This window comes from Panthera leo, chromosome B1 (genome assembly GCF_018350215.1).
Source record: "Panthera leo isolate Ple1 chromosome B1, P.leo_Ple1_pat1.1, whole genome shotgun sequence".
Classification (NCBI taxonomy): domain Eukaryota; kingdom Metazoa; phylum Chordata; class Mammalia; order Carnivora; family Felidae; genus Panthera; species Panthera leo.
In genome coordinates, this window is record NC_056682.1 from 116,623,220 (window position 1) to 116,649,412 (window position 26,193).

Consider the following 26,193-nt stretch of genomic DNA (forward strand, 5'->3'; position numbering starts at 1 on the left):
AGAGAGGAAGAGTGCAAGCGGGGGAGGGGAAGAGAGAGAGGGAGACAAAGGGTGTGAATTGGGCTCCACGCTAACAGCAGTGAGCCTGATATGGGGCTCAAACTCATGAACTGGAGATCATGACCTGAGCTGAAGTCAGACACTTAACCGACTGAGTCACCCAGGTGCCCTAAATACTAGTATTTTAATACAAAGCAAGTTACTCTCCTGCTGATCATTTATTTATTTATTTATTTTAACGTTTATTTATTTTTGAGACAGAGAGAGACAGAGCGTGAACAGGGGAGGGGCAGAGAGAGAGGGAGACAGAGAATCCAAAACAGGCTCCAGGCTCTGAGCTGTCAGCACAGAGCCGGACACGGGGCTCGAACCCACAGACCGCGAGATCATGACCTGAGCCGAAGTCGGACACTTAACCGACCGAGCCACCCAGGCGCCCCTCCTGCTGATCATTTAAAGAAACTCAGGAGGTGAACCTGAGATCCCGACACGGTACAGCCATCTGATCAAGACACATCACACTTTGGACATGCCTTGATATCTTCTAAAATCAACTAAATAATCTTATTTCATTGTTTCATCATGAAGCTAACAAAACTGAGAAGGTAAGGGGCTGGGGTCACTAATATAATCCTGTTCTTTTCTAATTGAGCAAACTTTATTAATGATAGAATTCAAATGCTTCCTAACCCAAGTGGGGAAATATAATGACTATTTTTCCAGTACAACTCAGATGAACATTTCAAATTACTTCCTGATTTTTCCTCTATTCAAATAAATCTTCAAATAGCTGAAGTCAAAGGCAAAACATTTTTGTAAATTGTTTAGAATGACAGAGAAAAGAAAGTCTATTGGGGAGAACTTGTACAATTAATATTATTAGAAACAAATTTTGCTTCAAAGAGAGAAATATAGATCATATGTGTTATTCTATCAAAAGGCTTTAAAACAGGGGTGCCTGGGTGGCTCAGTCAGTTGAGCACCTGGAGATTGATTTCAGCTCAGGCCGTGATCTCACAGTCTGTGAGATGGGGCCACGTGTTGGGCTTTGTGCTGACAGTGAAGAGCCTGCCAGGGATTCTCTTTCTCTCTCTCTCCCTCTCTCCTGCCCCTCCCCTACTTGTGCTCACTCACTCTCTCTCAAAATACATAAATAAACGTTAAAAAAGTTATTAAAGTAAAAAGTAAAAACAAAATGCAAAGAACTAAAAACTTAAATGTAGGCAAAACCTTAGAAAGTAAATTGATATATTCATTTTCATATTCTTTAACTTCAAACCACCATGTCAAAATTTAAAAACTGAGGCCAAAACCTTGCAACAGAAAAACACCAGGTTAAAACAATACATTTGACCAGATGTGATATGACCTTGGTCAATGTCTTGAATATAAAAAAACAAGTTTTGAGAAAAATACTTTTTTTATTAAAAAAATATTTTTTTAATGTTTATTTATTTTTGAGAAGACACAGAGTGCAAGAGGAGGAAGAGCAGAGAGAGAGGGAGACACAGACTCTGAAGCAGACTCCAGGCTCTGAGCTGTCAGCAGAGCCTGAAATAGGGCTCGAACTCACAGACCAGACTGCGAGATCATGACCTGAGCCGGAGTCAGACACTCAACCGACTGAGCCACCAAGGCACCCTGAGAAAAATATTTTTAAAAAATATATATTCTGACTTACTTGGCTCCAAAGACACATACTATTAAAAATCTTCAATTTACTATACCTCACTTACATGCAAAAGACATGGAAATATTAACTGGTCAAGGGTGATGTAAAACAACTACAAATAAAATTTAAAACAAAAGTAATGTCAATAAATGATTATAATCTGGGGTAGAATGCTCAGCAACATTATCACATGGAATTTTTCAAAGAAAATGTTAATGAAAACATTTTAAGTACCATTAACTTGGTCATAGTGGGTCTTGGTCCTCCTAAAAATGAAGCATCATTTTGCTCCTCTACACCTGGGACCTCACTTAAGTTTGCATCTTGTTCCTTCAAGGTGGTCAGCAACTCTGGTAAATGGAGAAATTGGATCCCACACTGAGAAGCTGCTGTTTTTACTCTGGGCATTTCCTGAATCCTTTGGTACCAAGCAGCCAGCAGTGGAAATTCTATCAGCTTTTCAGAAAGTTTCTTGCAGATAATTGCCTAGGCAGACAAAGAACAAAACACACTACACTATATTTTTTGTTTTTAACAGCCATATTGAGGTAACTTTACATACCATAAAATTCGCACATTTTAAGCATACAGCTCAAACAATGAGTTTTAGTAAATTTATACAGTTGGGCAACTATCACCACAATCCAGGATTAGAGCACTTATATCACACCAGAAATTTCCATTATGACCACCTGTAGTCAATCTCTGCTTCCCCAGTTAGTTGTAAGCAACCACTGATCTCCTTTCCATGTCTATAATTTGCCTTTTCTAGTATTTCATATAAGTAGAACCAGAAAACGTGTCTTTTTTCACTTAGCATTAATTTTTTGAGGTTCATGTATGTAGTTGCATTTACTAGTAGTTTGTTTCTTCTTATTATAAGTAGTAGTCATTGTGTGGAATAATATATTTTGTTCATCCATTTACCAGTTGATAGACATTGCATTGTTTCCCGTTTTTGGTAATTATAAATAATGTTGCTATACAAACTCATGCACCAGTGTTTGTATGGGAATGTTTTTCATTTCTTAGGAGTAGATACTAGGAGCCACGTTGCTAGGTTATATGGAAACTATGCTTAAGTTTCCACGAAACTGCCTAACACTTCTCCCTGATGGCTGCGCCATTTTATATCCTCACTAGCAATGCATGGAGATCCTAATTTCTCCAAATCTTGCCAATGATTGGTATTATCAGTCTCTTTTATTTTCACTATTCTAGTGGATGTGCGGCAGTATCTCATTGTGATTTTAATTTGCATTTCCCTATGATTTGATGATGTTGAGCACCATGTGCTGGTTTGCCATTCAAATATCTCTGGTGAAAGTATGAGAGTCATGTAATTGGCAGTTATATATATGGCAAAGAAGTTACAGAGATGGCAAACAAGTACATGAAAAAATGTACATCATTTATACCATTAAGGAATTGCAAATTAAAACAAGGAGACACCACTGCACACCTACTAGAATGGGGAAGAGGCAAAACCCTGACAAAAGCAAATGATGGCAAGGATGGGGAGCAACAGGAACTCTCATTTGCTGCTGGTGGGAATGCAAAATGGAACAGCCACTAAGAAAGGCAATTTGGCGACTCCTTGCAAAGCTGAACAACTCTCACCATATGATCCAGCAATTGCACTCCAAATAAGTTAAAGACTTATGTCCATGTAAAAACCTGCACTTGGATGTTTATAGCCAAAACTTGGAAGCAACCAAGATGTTCTTCAGTAGGTGAATGGATACACAATCTGTGGTACATCCAAACAATAGAATATTATTCAGTACTAAAAAGAAATGAACTCATCAAGCCATGAAAAGACACAGATGAACACTAAAAGCATATTACTAAGTGAAAGAAGCCAACCTGTATACCATATAATTTGAAGTATGTGACATTCTGGAAAAGGTAAAACTATGAAGACAGTAAAAAAATCAGTGGTGGTCAGGGGTTAGGACAGAGGATGAATAGGTGGAATACAGATTTTTAGGGCAGTAAAACTATTCTATGTGATACAATAATGACGGATGCATGTCATACATTTGTCGAAACCCACAGAATGTACAACCGAAAGAGTGAACCCTATTATAAACTATGGATTGGGTTATAGTAATGTTTTAATGTAGGTTCATCAGTTTTAATAAATGTACGACTCTGGTGCAGGATTTTGATAGTAGAGGAGACTGTGTGTATGGGGACAGAGAATATTGGGAACTTTCTGTACTTTCTGCTTTATTTTACTGTGAACCTAGAACTACCCTAAGAAAGAAAGTCTATTTTTTTAAAGATACATTTAAAATCAAAACATACTATTTAGATAAGATATAAGACTGACAAAGGACTAATGTCTTACAAAGAATAAGAGGCCCAAAAGGTATTTGTGAATTACTTGAATAATAATAATAATAATAATAATAATAATAAACATTATATACAGACAAACTAAGAATATATTTACATACTGACTATACTATAAGTAAAAAAAAAAAAGTAATGGAAAATACCAATACATAGCAGAAAAAGGACAAAAAATGTGAATGGATTATTCCAAGAGAATCAATAAAAATAACATGACAACATTCGAAATGTCTATAAATGCTACAATTGGAAATCATCTTGTAAAATTTTGTACCTTGTATTCCAGTTTCTATCATCTTTCATTGGTAGTATATTTTTATGCCCCTCTAAAAACTTTTCCTTAATCAACTTCCTTCAAACTTAGAAACCCCTTCCTCTATAATTCACTGGCAAGAACACATTCCACTGTCCCAGACCATCATCATATTTCATAAGTTCTCAACACTCTGAATATAGAGAGTAAAAGGACACTGCTTAGTCAAAAACCTGAGATACTTAATATATACTTACTTATGAAAGTTAGTTTAAGTGGCCAATGGAGGAAGGATTGAAATGTGTTGAAGTGTTGACTTCTTCAAAGTTTATTATGTAATACTTTTAAATGATTATAACTTGATGTCTATATAGAGTTTATAATCACTGGTGTATTTTGAGGAATCTCAGTGGAAATTATGCACTCACTGGATAAGTGTGGAGATGAGAGAAATGGAGAGGCTGTACTCTTATTTTAATGGTGATTTAAAGTTTGGTTTTTTTTTTGTTGTTGTTGTTTTTAAGTGAAGCCTTCTTCCCTAAATGTATGAACTGTAACACAGACCCAAGACAATATTACTTTATAATAATGTAAGAAGCACTGTCAGGACTATATTCCCTACAAAAGACTTGATGGAGTAAGGAGGAAATTTCACTAAAGTAAAATGGTAAAAAGATAAAAGTTACAATTATAAATATATAGAAGTAAAAAGATAACTAGCATCATTTACAGGGCAATTTTTATCACACAACACTTAAAGTAAGGCTTTTATTTAAATTAGAAAATGTGAAATCATTCCTCCTGATTTAAATTATCTTTTTGTTTTCTTTTGGCCAGATGCTTTCTCCCTACCATCACAACCAAACTTCAATTTCTTTAAAAAATAGAATGTTCTTGCTTCTTTTTGAGGCACTGAATGTTGTTTCCATAGAAACAGTAATAATGTCACAGATTATGACTGGTGACTATGAACAAATAGATAAATAAAAAGGTCAAATCAAGAAAATCTTGACACATATATCTAGCAATAATCAGTACCAAAGCCGAAGCCAGAAAGGACAGAAAAGTAATAAAAAATTCACATGCATATACATTTTAGTCTATTTTAACTGGACTTTAAAGAAGCACAAGTAATTGATTATAAGGGCAGGGCTTATGTCTAACTCTTTTTGTATATAACAAGGACTTAAAACACTACCTTGCAAATAATAGTCACTCTGTTGAGTGAATAAATGATCAAGAAACTACATATTAGCTTCAAAGAATAATTTCCTAAATTAGTGTTTTTCAAACAGCTGTTTATGACCCTTGAGTAACTTGAAACATCAACACAGTTTTAAAAATGATATATAAATGGATAAAGAAATTGTGGTTTATATACACAATGGAGTACTACATGGCAATGAGAAAGAATGAAATATGGCTCTTTGTAGCAACATGGATGGAACTGGAGAGTGTTATGCTAAGTGAAATAAGCCATACGGAGAAAGACAGATACCATATGTTTTCACTCTTATGTGGATCCTGAGAAACTTAACAGAAACCCATGGGGGAGGGGAAGGAAAAAAAAAAAAAGGAGGTTAGAGTGGAAGAGAGCCAAAGCATAAGAGACTCTTAAAAACTGAGAACAAACTGAGGGTTGATGGGGGGTGGGAGGGGGGGAGGGTGGGTGATGGGTATTGAGGGCACCTTTTGGGATGAGCACTGGGTGTTGTATGGAAACGAATTTGACAATAAACTTGATACATTGAAAAAAAATTTTTTTTAAATAAAACTTAAAAAAAATGACATATAATAGAAAATATCAGAGCAAGCAGCGTGTGGTAAGATGGGTTACTTTATATCATACTTAGAAGTATATTTAATGTATAGAAGATATATATTTATATAAGTATGTTTTCCCACCTTGTAAAATGCATTTTTTCCTGTGAATTAAAGCAAAAAAAAGTTTGAAATATACTTTCTAAATGTCACTCTGGGAGCCAGTTTATAATTCTCATCAAAATTCTTAATTGCCTGGAAATAGCTTATGCGCTAAGGGAACTGAGCTTAAGTCATGATAAATTAATCACATAAGAAATGTTCTCATTTCTTCACCTTTCCTTTCCTCTCCTTGGTAATGATTTATTGTTATTTGTTAGATGTATACGGCATCTTTCCTTCCGTTTGAAAATAAGTTGTGACTAAGTAACAATAATTCATGTTTAAAAGAAATTGAGAAGTTTTACTCTGCATGACAAGTTATCCCATTTAATCAACATGCCAGGCTGCCCTGCTAATATCCAGACAGCTCAGGAGGTACTGAAGCACATTCATTACAATCAAGAAGATATATTTAAGGAAGTGGCTAGTGAAAAATGTGTGAGATGAAAATTATATTTGTTCCTAAGAAATTATTTAAAAAGTTACCTGCCTGATAAGATCAAAAACATTATAAATATCATAATTACTTAAAGACAAGAAAATAAGATCATTTATTCTTAAACTAATAAATAAAAAACTACTGCTACCAAGAGCACAAAATGAAACGCTAATGGCTTTGTAGTTAATTATAATAAAGGAGAGCAAAACTTGTCTGGAGAGAAGCAAGATGTTACATCTATCTAAGTATCTCCTCCACTGCATCACTTTCCAATCACCTATTATATAAAATGTTTTGTACTTTATATCATTTTTTAGCCATGTTTACTCTTTTGAAAATATGTCACAACAAATAAATACTTAGGTGAGCAATGTAAGCAGTAAATGATCTGTCTAAATGGAAATATAATCCCGATTCTGTCTTTTTTACTTATAGATTAGAACTGGTGGGTTATTAAAACTGAAAACTCTTGGGGTGCCTGGGTGGCTCACTTGGTTAAGTGTCCAACTTTGGCTCAGGTCATAATCTCACAGCTCGTGAGTTCGAGCCCTGTGTCAAGCTCTCTGCTGTCAGCACAGAGCCTGCTTCAGATCCTTTGTCTCCCTCTCTCTCTGCCCTTCCCTCCCTCTCTCTCTCTTTCAAAATCAAATAAACATTAAAAAAAAAAAAAAAAAAACCTGAAAACTCTTAAGGACCTAATGCATAGGAGAGGATATAGAATATACACATTAACCACTAAATAAGCAGCCTCCATGTTGTTTGCAATATGCTGGCTGATAGTAAGATTCCCACTTTATTCCTAATTTTATGTCAATGGGGATGGTGAAAGAGACATTTAATATATGTACTTTTGCTTAAAAATCAATTTCTACAATAATTTTACGTTAGCAATACGTGTCATACTTTTTAAAAAATCAATTCAAAGCATTAGAAGTTAACATGTAAAAGGTTAAATCGTGTTCAAATTATGAAAATATTTTATGAAATGGCAAATTTTGTCTTAAAGGAGAATATTTTTTTTGAGAGAGACAGAGGGAGAGAGTGAGTGCAAGTGAATGAGGGGCAGAAAGAGAAAGAGAGTCTAAGACAGGGCAGAGGAAGAAAGAGAGAGAAAAGGGGCTCACCCGAAGTGGGGCTCGTGTTTTACCCAAAGCGGGGCTCATGCTCACCCCATGCAGGACACAAGCTTACTGATGTGGGACTCGAACTCACAAACCATTAGATTGTGACCTGAGCTGAAGTCATATGCTTAACAAATGAGCCACCCAGGTGCCCAGGAGTAGAATAATCTTGTAGATAGTCCTATCAAAGTATACTTGCTTACCAGTAGCAACTTAAAAATAACTATATAATTTTCTATTATCAGGGAACAGCAGGATTTTGCACCAGTGTTGCTATTCATTGCTATTCCTCCCATGTGGTTGCTATCCTAACTACTAGAAGATGCTGGAAAATGACTTAAAGAAGGGAAATCATAAGAGGTGTGCATTTTAATTTATTTCTTTCAAGATGAATTCCTAAACTTTCTGGAGAGGGCTTTATCAGGCACCTTCCATGACAAAGCACTGGGCTATTGGGTTATCTTTGCAAACTAATATGCACTGAGAAGGAAAAGCTTGGAGCAGGATGGCCACTCTATTTACTACTGTTTGCATCTTTGACTTTATTCTGTTCAATAGAACAGTGTATTTTCCCAAGCTCTTCTAATTTTGACCTCTGGTATTCCAAAACTTGAGTTAGCAAAATTGGCTTCTCTTTTATATTGTTGGCCTTATTCCTTTGGCTAAATATCCCTGCTCTAGGTTCGGCTCTATGTTTCTGATTCAAGCCTAGTAACTTAACTTTCATTCCTGACCATGAACTTGATTGTGATTTTTGTCATTTGAAATGCCACTCCATCACCTCAATGTTTGGTAATGCAAGCATAAATGTTCTGTATCATAGTCACTACCTGAACTGCTTCGTAACCCAAGATGACTTAAGGGAGCAAAATAAACATAACAGAAATAATATCAAGGCTTTGGAAAAGAAAGATTAAACCCTAAAAGAAACCGCAGATCCAAGAAAAATACAAAGGAAAATATTGTGAGAATTAGTTTACATGTAAATGCCAAAAGAGAAAAATGGAATCATAGAATATGGGTTAATAAAAAAAAGGCTGAATATACAAGTTTTCCCCTATTTTAAACTAAGAACAGAATTCTTCAGTAGTATTAGGTAAACTTACTCCGTAGTAGTTAATAGATGTCCTGCCTGAATGGAGAGGGTGGAAAAAAAATCCCTCTCAATTAAAAATACTTCAGCATCAATTGATCCTAATTCGGTAAATAGCATGTAAATTAAACTAAAATCAAACACAAACCAGCTGAAACTGGATGTTTGGACAATGCTCTAAAATCAGCTTCATACAGGTAAATCCAATTTTATACTTGTTTTGTTGAGTTTGAAAGCAGGTACTCATCTTCTCTATCACTTTGTTTTATTTTCTTTGTACCATTATTATTTTATTTATATATGTATGTATATATATATGTGTGTATATGTATATATACATATATATGTGTGTATATATACACACATATATATGTATGTGTGTGTGTGTGTGTGTATATATATATATATATATATATATATATATATGTATAATTTGTTTACTTGTTCATTTCCATCTTCCCCTAGTAGAATATTAACTCCATGAGGTCCGGGACTTTATCTGTTTTGTTCATCACTCTATCTCCAGTGCTTATAACAGTGCCTGATATATACAGTAGGCTTTCAGTAAGTTTCTCAAATGAATAAATGAATGATGTGGCATTTTGATTCCATTCTTACAAAATTAAAAACAAAGTTATCTGAGAGGACCAAGAAGCCACAAATACCAACAGTATTTCATCATATGTATCAAATGACTGGTCTAATGACTGGCATTGTTAATAAAGGGGAGGGTCAGGAGCAAGAGAATTTAGAAATCTAAATTAGAAATCTAGAAATCTAGTCTAATGACTAGAAAAAAAAAGTTGATGTTTTCTCCCCACTGAGCTCTGTGGATAGTATGCACACATATGACATTTAAAATGTTAATCAACATCTAAAGTTACTTTGGTTTCTAATCTTACCTTTAAGAAAATGCCAATCAATACCACCTAACTTACTGGTGGAGCACTGGCCTCCAAATAGATTTTCATTAGAAATCTTTTCTCATTTGTCACTAGAGATACCTGAAGTCTTGATGATACATGAGAACAAAATCTGATATCTGATTCCTTTTTAGGGGGAAGGGTGAAACACTTCCAAGCAAGAAAAATGCAGCTCTTGAAAGCCAAGTGGAAAGCTGAGGAGAGCTATAGCTTCCCATGTTCACTCTAATATTATTTTCACCGTGTTCTTTTTTCCTCCACAGAGAGAAAAATACACACACACACACACACACACACACACACACACACTCATACTAGGAAAGAAAATTTTCCATTTATATTCTCCCACAACACTGAATAGCTACCTTCTGTAATCTTATAAGGAACAGAGAAGCACAGACATAATGATAAAATATTTTTGATTTAATAATACTCAACATAATGTAATTAGTATCTTAAGTAGCTATTTAATTCTAAAATATAGCTGGCAAGATTTTTTAGTGTTTTAATACTGGAACTTCTAATATTTGAAGGGAATCACAGGAGCAATTTGAAATTAATCATAATAATGACTGCTAAATTTTAGCAACTCAAAATTAAAAGTCCTAATAATTACGAACACTTAATGAGAGCTCACCATGTGCCCAACACTGCTCACACTTCACATAAATTGTCACTTATTCCTCATACTGATCCTACTAGATAGGTAGTATTATCTCTATTTCACAGATAAGAAGATGCAGACAGATATTAATTACTCGCCCAGAAGCATAATAATAGTAAGAAATGGAATAGGAATGCAAGCCTAGGCAATTTCATAGACTGAAACTTACAGTAACATATACACTCTCGATAACCCTTACCAAAAAATGATGGATACAGGGCAAGAGCACGATATCTGCCAGAGTGAAGTACAGGCCTTCTGCAAACACATGCTCCAGAGACGGAAGGTCAGACACTTTTGCTTTTCTGATGTGAGAAGGCTCCCTGTTGGTAGTAGCTGGTTCTTCGTACACTGCGAGCTTTGAGAATGCCACTTGCAGTTCCAGGCTCTTGGATGAAGAGTCCAACTCTTCAGATGTTTCTTGTCTAAGGACCTTGCTCTTAGCATGGGCAGGCCCAACCCCAGCAGCCTTCTGTTGCTTCAGCTTCTGGCGACGGAGTTTGTCATCATTATGCACTCTAACGGGCTCACTGAGCTTTCTCTCTAGCTGCAGTATTTCTGCAGGGATAGTTGGGTGCTGGTCAGAAGACTCTTTGAGAAAATTCTCAATAGCTAAAGGGATGGTGAGTTCGCATAGCCTGGTCCACTGACTAACCTGCAAAATAAAACAAAACAAGAGATTAAAGGATTCTTTACTGTCAACATAGCTTGAAGAAAATTTTCTGTTGGGAAATAAGACTGGTTTTGACAATGTAAGCCTTGAGCTAAACCATCCCTGGGCTAGGCTTTTATGCTAGTACAGTGCTTCAAAAGTGACAACACTAAACAATGGTCATGCATTCCTATACCTGGGAATACATGCTCACCTCGAGCATCCTCTTACTGAATAAATCCTTCCTTCTCAAAGCCTTCAAAGTCCATCCATCCCTAAAAACTACAATTTTCAAAGCAGTGGTACTAGAGCTCCTGTTCATGTGTAAAGTTTCATTTAAAAATTCTCAATATATAAAAAAAAAAGAGAGGTTAGAGTGGGAAAGAGCTGAAGCATAAGAGACTTAAAAACTGAAAACAAACTGAGGGCTGATGGGGGGTGGGAGGGAGAGGAGGGTGGGTGATGGGTATTGAAGAGGGCATCTTTTGGGATGAGCACTGGGTGTTGTACGGAAACCAATTTGACAATAAATTTCATATATTTAAAAAAATAAATATATAAAAAATAAATAAAAATTAAAAAAATAAAACAAAAAATAAAAATTCTCAATGTAATTAAAACAAAAGATTTTTTTAAAAAGTCATTCTCTAGAAATAATGTCTCCAAACCTCACAATTTAAATCTTAAATTCTTACTTCTCATCATTGCACTGAAATATTGGCATACATGAAGGGCTACTTTATTTCCTTGCTTACTATAGGTTTTTTAAATAAACGCAATTTTAGCCTCCTACAGAAAGTTAAAATAAATGCTCGACTGAATGTGTTATCGTTTTATGGCTTTAAATAACAGAAAGGGGATTATACTTACTTCAGCACAGGCTTTCAAGCAAGTCTTCTTAAAACCCAGAAGTTCCAAAATTTCCTTCTTTGAGGGGTCAGCTTCATATGATTTCTGGATTATGTGTCTCAGTACAACAGCAAGTCCTGCTCTACAGAAATTGTCTGGTTTTTCTACTACTGCAGGTAAACAGCAATTCTGGACTATTGCTGGAAGTTCTTGCTTTGAAATAATCTGTATTTCAACATCCTGGGGCACTACATTTTTTAGTGAAATATCTGTGCTTTCTTTTGTGAGGACTAAGCCAACTTTGAAGATTTTGCAGTCACAGTATGATAACAAAAATAAAGTTACAGATGTATGAAGAGGAAAGATACATCCTTCCATTTGGTGAGAAAAGTCCAAGTATAGATATTCTTCTGTAAGACTTTTCTTAATGCCTTTCATTTTCCTCTTTCATTGGGTCACCTGAAGCATAAATAAAAGTGGTTAATAGACCTTAGAATATAGTAATTTAGAAGCTGAAATAAAAGACGAATATTTTAAAACTTTTTCTAGAAATCAGCAAGGATTTGTGATAGGTACGATTCTACGAGAATTTGTTCCTGGACTGAATACATGGCTTCCAAAAGAAAGATTTCCACCCGGTGCAATTAACTAGTCTTAGAGGTGATTTTACACCCCTCTAAAATAAGCATACCCCAGGTGCTCTGCAGTAGAACCCTCCCAATCAAGTACTTTGGGGTCTCACTACAGGTAAGAACAAGAAATGAATAGAATAGGAAATAAGAAGTAACCAAGAATACTGGGAGCTGTCTGGAGAAGCTTTGGCCATGCTGGGCCTCCAAATAGCTGCTGTTTTATGACTCTACGATATAATAATTGGAGAGGGGGGATAGATATTCATTCCCTCATGAGAAATAAATTCTCCTAAAGTAAGTGAGTTTTGATTATGATGAGCGTGCTGAATCACAACAGAAAAAGATTTGAAGTTTCCCCATAACTCAGATGTTGACAACCAAGATATCACAAAGTTAACATGTCCAAAATCATTCACCCCCACACCCTAAACCTGCTCCTCATGTATCCTCCCCATCTCAGTTAATGCAGCACCATCCTTCTAGTGGTTCAGCCAAACACCTGAAATCATTCTTAATTACTCTTTTCTTTAACACCTCCATAACCAATCCATTAAAAACTTACTTTGGTTCCTCAACATATATCTCAAATCTGTTTATTTCCACACCATCTTCATTGTTTCCACTGTGATCCAAGCCACAATCACCTCTCTTCTGTATTACAGCAACTATCTTCTAACCTTGCTTTCCATCCTACCTCCCCCTCTGTTCTATTCTCAACATAGTATCCAAAGTGATCCTGTTAAAAATGGAGTAAGATCATGTCACTACTCTACTCAAACACTCCATAGCTTCCCATCCTATTCAGAAAAAAGGCAAAGCTCCTTACAATGGCCTACAAAGATCTCCTTGATCTGATCACTCAATGCCCCAGCCAGAGTGGCTTGTTATTCCTTTAAAACCCTAGATACACTCCCGCCTTTGCAGTGGGTTCCAGTGCCTGGAATACTCCCTCATCTCCTTCAAGTATTTACTTAAATGTCAACTTCTTATTGAGATGATCTCTGGCTGCTGTATGTAAACTGAAAACCCCAACCCCCATCCTCCCTGAAAACAACCTTTCTGTGCTTTTCTCCACACTTAGCACTGCGTAGTATACTATATATTTTGTTTCCCACAGAGAGAATGTTCCATGAGAGCAGAAATTTTGTTTTGTGTACTGCTCTGCCTAAAACAGAACCTGAAGATAGATAGATTAGATAGATAGATAGATAGATAGATAGATAAAATCAAGAAGTATTTGTTGAATGAATGCATGGATACATACACACACTGGTTATTTTAAAGATGCAAACATACACAATCTTGAGATCAAATTATTGATGGGTGTTTTCAAGTCATACTCTTTAAGAATATTGTCAATTATGATGACTCTTTGTTTGATTTCTACATTTCCTGGGTCTAAAATTCCCGTGTTCTAATCCATAAATCACAATTCCAAACTTAACACTAGATGGCACTCTTTAAAAGCATTCACGATGGAAAGCTGTAATAGGAAGATGGTAGAGGAAAAATTATTTTAAAAGCCTTTAAAGAGTACACCTGAAACTTTCTTTTAAGTGTACTCTGAAATATTAGTGTACTCTGAAATTTAGGAAATCTTAAAAAATACTAAATTTCCTTTATATTCTAAATTCCTTAGTTTTTTTAATTGAAAGCAAAACAAATATTTTTAAGTGTCTTGGTCCTCAGGTTTTTTGTTAAAGAGCTAATAATTCATTATAACAAAGCAATATAGTAAGTAAAGTGTTGTCTTGGAGAAACTTTTGATAATGCAAGTAATCACTACTATTTTATTTTGTATTTCTTTTAGTAAAACATAACAGATCTGCACAATGTTTTGTTACTTCTTTAAAAGATTATCTAGGGAAAAATTATTTCATGTGATTTAGAAGCAACAACTTTTTTACCCATGGAAACCATTTTCTCCCAAGCTTAGCTTTTTTTTTAATTTTAATTTTTTTTTTTTTTTTTGCACCTGCAGTTTGCTTTAAAACAAACTACTAAAGGGTGCTTATTAAAGCTCACAGGCAAAAGAAACCACCTTTTCTAGGAAACTAATCATTTCTTTGAGGAGTTTGTTCCTGTAAATCTACCGCTGATAATTTACTGATCTTCTTAATTCTCTCTGCTGATAGTGCGATACTATACAGAAGATCCCTAAATGCTTCAAGAAGCAGATTTGAAAGAAAACATGATTGATTTCCTCGTTTGCCCAGCAGTCTAGGAAATAGTAATTATGAGATTAGTCCTGCTCTTTAAAAAATAAAAATAAAAACAAAACTGAAAACAATGTCATGCTCTTTTACAACTTGTGATTTAGAAATTAAAAAATTAGAGTACATGTATTATTTGCTACTTTCCAAGAATAAGTACCTTGAGAATAGGCTTTTTTACATATTTTATAAACTTTTGTCACTGTGAGCTCTTAATAAATGCTAAATGTCAACAAAACAAAATAGCAATAACCTGCCCATGGAGATATCTAAAAATTAATGAGATGCCGGAGAGAAAATGCAAAGTACTGTTGATTCTTAACATAATTTATTTTTCCAATATAGATGTTGGTGTGTTGTGTTTTTTTTCCCCCCCTGGGAGATTAAAAATGTTACTTAATGATCTTGGAGTTAAAAAATTACTCTCCCTGGGCAATTTCTTCCCATTAAGTACTAACATAATTTCTAAAATAAATATTAAGTATTAGCAAACCTGTACAAATTTGATATATGTTTTTGGCTTGTACTATGTGTTTTTCAAGACAGTAGAACACAGTTTTTAAGTTTGCAAACATCATAGGCAAGAGAAAACCCTCTTCTCTTTTTTTCTTCTCCATTTCTACCTAGAGATTCCTTACAGAATTATTTTTATGTCATGAGCTTTAAAAAGGTAGGCACTATAGAATCATCTTTGGGGTTTCCGGGGTTCCTGGGGCAGCTCCTGTTACTCCATATTACGTTCCTGCCAAGCACAGAAGTAGTGTCATTTGCTCAGCCTTGACAGGTGCCACACTCTAACTACTCCTGAGACAGAGAGAGAAAATAGCTGACAAAAACCACAGACTTGGCTGCTAAACAGAGCTGATGGAGGGTACATCTATTCCCTGGATATGCCAGTTTGTTTGGGAATGCTGCTGAGGAAATAAAAAGGGAAAAGAAAATATTTAAGCCTGATTTCATTACTTGTGACTCTTCATAGATATTTTTTTTTTTTTTTAATTTTTTTTTCAACGTTTTTTATTTATTTTTGGGACAGAGAGAGACAGAGCATGAACGGGGGAGGGGCAGAGAGAGAGGGAGACACAGAATCGGAAACAGGCTCCAGGCTCCGAGCCATCAGCCCAGAGCCTGACGCGGGGCTCGAACTCACAGACCGCGAGATCGTGACCTGGCTGAAGTCGGACGCTTAACCGACTGCGCCACCCAGGCGCCCCTCATAGATATTTTTAAACATAACTGAAGCAGTCACAGGTTTAACATTTTAGGCATTTACCTTTTTTTTTTTTTTTTTGCATTCTCATTCTAATTAACATATCGTGGTCTTGATAAATTGAAGTATGTCACATATGAAAAGGTAAATGAGTTTCATGGGGTTTTTAAACTCGAAAAGCATTTTACTACTTCACTTCATGCATGTGTATATATAAAGAGAAAGAAAAAATATACTAAATGTATTGAAAATAAGCATACTTGTTCAGAAGCTGAAAAAAAGTTTGAAAGTTTTGTGCTCAAAATTCAAGACTGGATCTATGGCAACTAAATAGTACATAATGGATACATAGGTAAGTTATATATTACATAATAGGTAAAGACCAAAAAGTACACCACTGTAACAAAATATTGTTTTTTTCATATAAGAAATTATCACTATGCATGGAATTTGATAGCTTAATAAATGTTAAATGAGTGAACAAAGAATATAATTCTAAGTAATCCTACGTACATTTGATTGTCCACCAACTATGTGCTAAACACATACACCTTTTATACATTACTTCTAATCTTCACAATCCTTACAAGTACATTTTAGTTCCAACACATGGATAAGAACTATCCATCAATTCAAAAGCATTAATTGAATCTACAAAGGGATCTTATCTGCAAACATTCAGGAATAGCCATTTTTCTAATATAAATAGAACTGTTTTATAAATTTAAAATTTCATAAAGTGAAGCATATGGCAACTTTATTGAGCAACAATTCCACCAAAGTGAAGCTCATCAGAAATTGTTATTCTAAGCAATTGTGCTGGTCTCAGTAATCCTTGATAAAAACCTGTTCTAATTTTTTTTTTTTTTTATGTTTATTTATTTCTGAGAGAGAGGGAGACAGAGTGCAAGCAGGGAGGGGAAGAGAGAGGGAAACACAGATCCCAAGCAGGCTCCAGGCTATGAGCTGTCAGCACAGAGCCTGACGTGGGGCTCGAACCCCCAAGAAACTTGAGATGGTGACCTGAGCCAAAGTTGGATGCTCAACCAACTGAGCCACCCAGGTGCCCCTAAAAACCCAGATGCCCCTAAAGGCAATCATTTGACAAGATTTTTGGTAGTTCCTTCCTAATTCTCTTTTTTGGATCCTCCACAGACCTTAGTAATTTGTGGTTCAGTACTTTGGCCTATTCTTAGCTACACTCACTCCTTTGATTACTGGCTTTCAAAGTTGTTGTTTTTTTTTTTTTAATTTTTTTTAACATTTATTTATTTTTGAGAGACAGAGAGAGGCAGAGCATGAGCAGGGGAGAGGGAAAGAGAGAGAGATACAGAATCTGAAGAAGGCTCCAGGCTCTGAGCTATTTGTCAGCACAAAGCCCAACACAAGGCTCAAACCCACGAACTGCAAGACCATAACCTGAGCTGAAGTCCCACACTCAACCGACTGAGCCACCCAGGCACCCCACTGGCTTTCAAAGTTTTAATTATGCCACACAATAAGACTTTTTTTTTAATGCAACTCATTATACACTGAATAAAACTGAAACACAAGAATCACAAAGAAATACCCTACTACATGGGATGTATCTGCTATTTTTAATCCTGTGCTTTTCTTCCTTCCTTTCATCCTTTTTTTTTTTTTTTAATTTTGGTTAGTATTCAGTAAATTGACTTCACGACCCATTAATGGGCCACAACTGACAATATAACAGTACTATTATTCTAGGTGACCTCCAGCACCATAGGTATAAATATCATCTATGACTCCCAATTTTTATCTCAGGGACACCCTTTCCCCTGAACTTCAGATTCCTATATTGTACTTGACATCTTCCCTTAGACATTTTTCTAAACCTGTTTTTCTCCCATTAGCAGTCCCTTATTGATAAAATGGCAACACCATTCACCCAGATGCTCAGGCCCTTAATTCTGAAGTCTCACTCAACTTGTTTTTTCTCTCTAACCTACCATTTCTACTTTTGAAATATATGCTAAATCCAACTTCTTAGCACCTCTACCACTATCAACTAACCTAAGTCATCACCAGCTCTTATAAAGACTACTACAAACATCTATTAACTATTTTCTTCCACTCTCCACACATCAGTCCACTCTCCAATTGTCAGAATGATCCTTTAAACACATAAATCAGATCACACCCCCTGCTCACAACCATCCAGTGGCTCCCCAAAACACTTGAAATCCAAATTTCCTATCATGGCCTATAGTTTGCCATGACCCTAACTATCCTTATTCTGACCTGATCCCTTACCTCTGCTCCCTCTTGCCCACCCACTCCTCTCCAGTTCTCCCTGCTGTTCTTAAAAGAAGCCAGGAATGCTCCACTGGAGAATTTTTTTCGTGTCTGCTATTCCTTAGGCCTAGTTTGCTCCTTCACTTCATTGAGGTGTCTGAATATTAATTCAAGAACAGACCTTCCCTGACAACCTGAATTGAAAAAGGACTCCCATTACCTCCTAGCCCCTTATCCTTTTCCTTTTTTTAATTTAATTTTTTTAGAGAGAGCAAGCTAGCGCCTGAGTTGGGGAGAGGGGCAGAGGGACAGCAAGAGAATCTTAAGCAGGCTCCATGCTCAGCACAGACCCAACACGTGGGGCTCAGTCATGAGATCGAGAGGCTTGATCTCAGGACCCTAAGATCATGACCTAAAGCCAAAATCAAGAGTTAGGACACTCAACAGAGCCACCCAGGTGCCCCCTTTTTTTTTGCTTTATAGCACTTATTACCTGACCTTCTATCTCCAATGCTTATCAGTACTCAAACTTTAGTTTAAGAAATGAATGAATGTACATAAATGAGTATCAGTAATCGTTGTAATGACAATGCTATTAAGAACTTTAGTCTTGGTACATGAGCCTCATTCTTCTTGACACCATTAAATCGAAATGAAGAAACAAGAGGACCTCGGTGAGCTGAATTGGAATAAGTGTAACTAGAATCCATCCAAACTTATAGTTTTTGTGTGTACTGCTACTCAGTCAAGAGAGCTAGGAGCTGAAATGGATTCTATACACTTAATAAGTAGAATATTTATACACCAAGAAATATAAAGTAATGGATAAGAGCCTAGACTCTCTGGAGGTGACTAACGGGGTTCAAATCCTGGTTCTGATATTTAATAGCAATATAACTTTTCTGTGCCTTTGCTTCCTCATTTATAAAATGGGGGCAATAACATCAGATTTACCATATAGTGTGCTGTGAGAACCTAACAATGCCTATCACATTAGTAAGCCTGTAAATAAATACCAGCTATTATTATTCATTTGTAATTTATCTCAAAATTTCTTATCCACTGATACTATTAAAAAACAAATTTTGACTGGCAATCCACAAATTATACTTTATACTTCCAAACTTCTCAAGAAAGGTAAGGGATTTTTATTGAATTGAAGTTTCCCCTCCCCCACCCTCCCATAAAAAATCTGTTACTGAGGCTGAAAGCCACAAAGTCACAAAATGGTTGAATGCGTAATACCCTAACTTGCATGTTAACTGTTTATATTGTACAAAATAAATAGTTCACCACAGTTTACAGGTATGAAATTACAAATTCAATTTTCTTAAAGATTAAAATTTAAACCCTTTTAATTCCTTACTACATCAAATGTTCAACATTATGAATATTAGAGCTTAGCTTGTGTTTTATGCATTTCACAAAAATAACACAATTTGGTTGCAAATCCTACCCCATTTTCTTACTATCTATATGTATAAAAAAGCTTGCTCATATAGGGTTAGACAGCAGCTAATTACCTTAGATACTAAAGGTTAAAAAAGGAAAGAAAAAACCCAAGCTGCTTCAGTCCTCATTACATTATGTACCATGGGGATACATATAGTTAAGTCCTAGAGGACAAAGTTCAATAATTAAAATTAGCTGTTTTGTTATCTGGGTAAGAAGTGCAGAAAAACTGTTTAAAAGTAAAAAAGCTTACTGTAACTTTAGCCATAAGGGAAGTATGTCAGCTCTCTGGTGAATCAGGGAATCATCTTCTGCTACAGAATCATAATGCTTGCAGCTATGTCTGACCTCATAATTAATGGAGATCACAGCATAAAATGCAAGCCTGAGGTGCTTTGGGTGACTCAGTCGGTTGAGCGTCTGACTTCAGGTCAGGTCATGATCTCACAGTTCGTGGGTTCGAGCCCAGCATAGGGCTATGTGCTGACAGCTCAGAACCTGGAGACTGCTTCAGATTCTGAGTCTCACTCTCCCTCTCTGCCTTTCCCCGACTTGTGTTCTCTCTTTCTCTCTCAAAAAATAAATAAGTAAACATCAAAACAAACAAACAAACAAAAAAGACAGCAAGCCTGAAATAAAATTACTGAATCCCCACAGCAAACAATATCTAGGCTTGTTATGATCTAAATGGTTTTAAAACCTTGTATTCTAAGTACTAATCATAACAGGATTCAGTGGGCTACTTTAAATACCTGAAGATAAAAACTTACACTAAGGAATTGTGTATACTACAGATGTTTTAGTTGACTGGTCTATAGAATTTGTTAAGTTTCAAGGTCTGCTAAATTGTTCCTATTATAGAAAGGCTGATTGGATACTCAGTACTTGTTCTTATTTCAAATCAAGGGTAATAACCAAAGCTACATACTAAACACAGGGTTGTTGTTTTTAAACCGTGACAGGCCCACTATTACAGAAGTTCAAGTTTGAGCTTTGCTTAAAGCAGGTAAACATGTAGAAGTGTAAAAAAATAAATAGAAGAACTGATAAAGCAATTCTCAAATCTCATTGATTTCTTCTCAGACTTATTTTTAAAGTTAGACCTTTTAAAATGTCTTCAGGTATAACTCAAACATAATTTCACATGAGTATGCTTAAAGCAATCCTCTTAGTAAACTCCCCACCAGGCATTTAAAAAACAAAACAAAAAAAAAAACTCACATAGCTTAAAGTTTGATTTATTAAATATGACAGCAAATCATTCGGTTGTATTTACAACAAAGAATTTATTTTCACAATATTTAAATGACCATGTTTACAATTGCCACGTCACTAACTCGTGCCAGCTTTTTTTCTCCTTTAATACTGTTTCTATAGATAAGCTTGGAAAAGCAGTATTTTGTTAAATCATTAATTTAGCACAAGATATACTATTAAATGCTGGAATTTCCTTGACATTCAAGAATTTATAACAAGAAATGGAATCCCGGGATTAAGAATAAAAGGAAAAAGACAAGGCACCTAATCTCAAACCAGGTAGAGTTGGATGGGAAGTACGGGCGTTTCTAAAGCCAAAGCAATTTCCGTGCCAGTTAAACTCAAACTTTCCACACAGAAGTTTAAAACCGAACTTAAACAGTTTTGCTAGGGTAACAGAAACAAATCCCCCCCCCCCCCCCAAGCAAATCCTTTGGAGCAACTGTTAGGCAGTATTCACATACAACTTCTTTCTCCAACCAGGAAGGCATGGAATGGAAAACAAAGTGTCAAAGAGAAAAAAAAAGTTACAGCCTGCCAAAAGGTCTTAAAACTACACTTCGCAGCAAAAGGCAAACGACTCCACAGACTGCTGCAAACAGAAGCTGCTCCATTCCCCCATCAGCAGAGGAACCCACGAGGACCGGAAATTTTGCCCTGGGAAATCTGAGAAGGGGCCCGGAGCCTCCACCAGCACCCTCAGAAGCTGTGGCTGTCAAAGAGGTTGAGGGACCCCAGCACTGGAGAGACATCGGACACTAATTCCACGCCCTTGCCCTTCCCACCACCTCCTCTCCATCCCGCATCGTCAGCCCAGTCGCCTCCGGATGCAAAGAGTAGTCAGGGGGATCGGGGGACTGCGAAGCCGGCGGCCTGAGCGCCCTCTTTACCTGGTCGCAGAGGCGCGGCCAGGCACGGAGGGTGAGCGTGTCAGCGACACGAGCCGCCTGCGCCTTCCCGCCCCGCGCGAGCCAGGTTTCCGAGGCCGCTTCTGCGAGTCTTCGCCCAAGAGGCCACTGGCTGCCAGAGAGGCCAGGGGAGAAACAACAGGCACAGTGTCTTGGAAACAGCCCTGCCGGCCGTCATTCATAATCCGGCGGACCGGAAACCGGGGGTAACGTCACTTCCTTCCGTCGCACAGCCAAAAAGTTTCCCTCCTCACACTGCTGCAGGAACCTTTTTTTCCCCCTCCTCGGAGCCGGCTAGTTCCGGGACCGGTTCGGAAGGAGCCTCCGGGAACGGACGGAGTAGCGGGGCGGAGCGGTGAGTTGTGACGAGCTACCCGGCTCCCAGCCGCCTCTGGGAGGCTCGAGACCTCCGCGAGGGGCGAGGTGTGAGAGTAGTTCCGTGGAGTCTTAGTTTCCTCGCTCTTTAGGGGGAAACTTCGTAATTTGCGGGCGGTCGCGTGCCCCAGGCTGACCGCTCTCTCCCTTCGGTGAGGGCTGTGCTTCCTCCGAGTCTGTTGCGGGTTCGCCTATCTAGGGCACGGCCCCAGGGACTAGGTCTCCAGAACCCCGTCTCGGACCTTCCTCGGAAGGTTTTGGCGACTTCTCTATGCAGCTCCCTCTTTCCGCCTCCCCCCTTCCTCCGGCTCCCTCAAAGACCTTCCCTCCGTGCTAGGCCTTCGGTGTGTCATGCTTTGATCAAAGGCTTGAGATTCTTTTTTCTGAGTGTCCGCTGTCGCTTTTCAGCTAGTCCGTCACTTGGTTGGTTTGGAATCGTGGTCTTTCCGCTTTCCCTGCATTTCCAGACGTGTCCCTAAGATATCAGTATAACTCAAGGCCAAGAATTCAGTAGAGGAATGAAACGGACAGCATCTTTAAAAAGATTTTTAGTAGAAGGTTGCAAGAGCCTCCAAAGACATAAAGGGCAAAGCCGTTTAGGAGATGGCAACCCTAATATTGCACTCGGTGTGAATAAGTTCAGTTTCCTTTATCTTGTGCACATGCAGATGATCAACTTTGGATGTGTGTGTGTGTGTGTGTGTGTGTGTGTGTGTGTGTGTTTAAGATTGGCATGTAGGGTAAGAAACGAATATCCAATTTGGGTTGGAGAGATAACAGACGCCCTAGAAAATGACATTTAAACAAAACCTAGTTCATTCATTCAATAAATATTTTTGAGAGTCTAAGTTTCAAACTATGTTAACTGCATAAGACCCTGCCCTCATGGAGTTACAGTCTAACGGGATTAATGAATTTAAGCCAGGTAAAGGAGTAGGAAGAAAGTATTGCAGGTAGGAACACTGTACAGGTCTCTAGTCAAGACCGAGGTGGTTTTGTTTATTTTGCTTTTGCTTTTTTGATGCTTGTGAGGCTTAGGGGGTTAGGTGCATGGAAGATGGATTTGAGTTTCTTGTTGCTCTTTTTGTAAAGGGACTTCGTAAGTGGTTAGAATTGTGTAGAAGGAGAGAAAAGACCATTACACTTTACTTTGATCCCTAATAATTCTATAGCCATTATTTTTGGTACTTTGCAAAGTAGCAAAGTAATAGGCAAAAAGATAAATGTAGACTCTCCCTCATAAGGTACTCAGAGGTTTATAGGGAATATAACACTTGTGGGGGAAAAAAAGAGTATGATTCAAGGTAGAAAGTCCTAGTACCATGAGAAAGCACTACTAGATATCCTAGGAGGGAGAGATTATTAGTATTTGGGGTGGAGAAGGACATACCAGCTGAGAATAGAGTCCTCGTGAGAAGTAATATTTGAACATAGAATTTGGACATCTAAAAATAGGTAAAAAGCTTCCCAGACAGAAAAAGTGAGTAGAGGTGTCAAGGCCAGCTAATGGCGCTGCTGTAAAGAGAATCTGTATATGAAGATTTAAAGTTTTTGTGCCAGTTAATGAATTGTCTTTTATAAATGGTAGGCCAAGAGATTAGGCTTTATTTTGAAGGCAGTAGGGAGTTTTAATTTTTGAAGAAGAAAAATAAGAAGGAAAGGAAAATATGTTTCAGGAACATTAATATGTGATTTAGGCCTCAGACTAGATTAACAGAAAGTTGTGTCGTTCATTGAAAAACGTGCAGGACAAGGAACTTTTGGAGGAAGGTATTCATAATACCGATTTTAGTCATAACTAAATTGGGCAACCAGGTAGACATACCTACTCAGCAATTGGAAATGTGGGATTTGAGTTTAAGTGAGATTGGAGTGGTGAAAAATGTGAAACCATCTGCCTAAAGATGACAGTTAAATTAAAAACATAAATAGAAGATAACCCAGGAAGAAAGTGGAAGCAGAACTAAAAAAGATAGATGAGAACAGATACTTGGGCAATACCAAGAGTGACAGGGCTGAAAAGATGAACCAGAGTAAGAGTAGCCAGAGATAGATAGAAGAGAAGAACCAGAAAAGTTAAGCGTAATCGAAATCACGGAGGAGAAAGTTTTTGAAAGAGGAAATGAATACTGTGTATTCACTTGGCCAGCATTTAATGAATACCCACTACCTGCCAGGTACTCTGCTAGGCACACAGTTAACAGCAGCGGGTAAGATCAATCCTGTGCTCATCCTCAGGGAATTTACATTCTAGTGAGAAAGACTGTTTACATAATTAACAGTATAGTAACTATTCCAAACTTCCAGGATGTTTGGGAACAGAATAACAGTAAGACTTCTTATTTTATTTGGGAAGTGTGGGGAAAAAAAATACTGAGATGTGAAGGATGAATAAGATGGGTATGGGACACTTTCTACTGATGTGCTGAGGTGAGAGCGTATGATATGTTGAAAGACTTAAACTAAATTATGTGACTACAACAGTGAGTGAGGAGTGGGAATAGTCTGAGATACTAGATGGTATTTAATGAGTGTGTACTCTGTGCCAGGTACTCTTGTAACTATTTTACATGTACTACCAGATCATGTAGGGCATTAGAGACCTCGTTAAGGATCTCGTTCTTTAACCTTTGGACAGCAAGAAGTGCAGAGGGCATTTTAACCCAGTGAATAATACAGAAAGGTATAGAGAGGGACAAGAGTGATTGTGGGGAGACTGATCAAGCTAATATGGTAGGCCAGATAATAGGTGGTGATAGCTTGGTCTAGGGTGGTGGTAGCAAGGATCGAAAAAAGTAGATGAATTTGAGGTATATTTAGGAAGTTTGGCGACTGAACACAAGGGTGTAGGGTGAGGGTTCAGGAAGTAGGAGGAGTAGCTGATACTCAGGTTCTGGCTGGAGCAGTGGGGTTAAGTATCATTTGAGAGAGGGAATGCTAGAAGATCTGGTTGGGAGACAGAAGAAGAGGTTATGAGTGGCTCTGTTAGGGACATGTTGAATAGGAGGCACCAGTGAGATACCCATTTAAAGCTGGCATTTGGATCTTGGAAGAGATAGATGGGCCAGAGAGATAAATTTATAATCCGTGGCAAAAGAGTATATATCAGATTGTCTAGCACAGTAATTCTCAAGCTTTTAGAGTGGATCAGAATCACTTTGAAGGCTTAATACAGATTTCTGGGCCCGGAGTTTTTTCTTCAGTTGGTCTCATGGTAGAGACCAAGAGTTTGCATTTCTAACAGGCTCCCAGGTAATGCCTGTGCTTCTGATCCAGATGTCACATTTTGAGAGAAAGGTGTAGAGTGAGACAAGAAGAGACCCAGAACTCACTTAAGTTGAAGTGGAATAGGAACCTACAAAAAGGCTAAGAAAGAAGTAGGAGGAAAAAAACAAGATCTGTTTACCTAAAGCTATGAATACGGTGGTGAGAACATTTTCATGGACGGAATGGTGGGACAAACGCCAAATTGCAGGATTAAATGCAGCATAAGTAGAAGAATGAAAAAAGGGAGTATAGAATGAGGATGACTTTCTGAAGGAAGTTTTGCTATGAAATGAGGAAGACCGGATAGAAGAGGCTTGAATATATTTAAATGTAAATGAAAAGATGCCAGTAGAAAGAAAGAGAGAGAGGGTGATGGAGAGGACATAGTAAATAATCCGTAGTTCAGGGTCCAGATGGGGAAGGAAAAGGTAGAATCCAGTTACAGGTAGCATTACATGGAGAGCCACCTCTTCATTTATCAGGTGGGAAAAAGGAAAGGATGGGTGCAGGTAAGTTTGTAGATGTAGTGGCAGGATGTTGATTTAGTTTCTCTCTGACAGCTTTTGTCTTCTCTGTGAAATTGGTGAAGACATCTACTGAGATACTGTAGCAGTTTCAAGGAAAACGGAGAAAGTGTAACTGATCTTGGCAGAAAGTAGGGAAGTGAGTTGAGGAG

General features: G+C 37.3%; 2 protein-coding genes and 1 long non-coding RNA gene across 10 annotated transcripts in view; 2 read left to right on the plus strand and 1 right to left on the minus strand.

Annotated features, from left to right (window-relative positions):
* The window catches only part of GSTCD (glutathione S-transferase C-terminal domain containing), a 130,125-nt gene extending 108,042 nt beyond the window's left edge, over positions 1–22,083 (minus strand). The window contains exons 1-4 of one of the 4 annotated variants that reach the window (XM_042935768.1): positions 21,858–22,083; positions 11,969–12,406; positions 10,646–11,101; positions 1,907–2,158 (exon numbers count right to left, since the gene is read on the minus strand). In XM_042935768.1, coding sequence (XP_042791702.1) covers positions 1,907–2,158; positions 10,646–11,101; positions 11,969–12,385 — 1,125 coding nt within the window. In that variant the 5' untranslated portion in view covers positions 12,386–12,406; positions 21,858–22,083. Of the gene's footprint in view, positions 1–1,906; positions 2,159–10,645; positions 11,102–11,968; positions 12,407–19,781; positions 19,875–19,963; positions 20,036–21,857 lie in introns of those variants that run through there. The other 3 variants (XM_042935769.1, XM_042935770.1, XM_042935771.1) reach the window with 3 other exon arrangements.
* LOC122217987 lies at positions 7,956–14,836 on the plus strand. 3 transcript variants are annotated; one of them, XR_006201789.1, is made up of 4 exons: positions 7,956–8,126; positions 11,974–12,123; positions 12,236–12,328; positions 14,715–14,836. It is a non-coding gene; the product is annotated as an uncharacterized LOC122217987 (long non-coding RNA). The 3 variants fall into 3 exon arrangements; XR_006201791.1 differs by lacking the exon at positions 14,715–14,836 and adding an exon at positions 12,497–12,663; XR_006201790.1 differs by lacking the exon at positions 7,956–8,126 and adding an exon at positions 8,775–9,056.
* A 65-nt stretch (positions 22,084–22,148) lies between the features above and the next one.
* INTS12 (integrator complex subunit 12) overlaps positions 22,149–26,193 on the plus strand; it is a 35,141-nt gene continuing 31,096 nt past the window's right edge. For 2 of the 3 annotated variants that reach the window (XM_042935773.1, XM_042935772.1), the window contains exon 1: positions 22,149–22,230. The gene's annotated coding sequence lies outside the window, so the exon portion shown is untranslated. The other variant, XM_042935774.1, reaches the window with a different exon arrangement.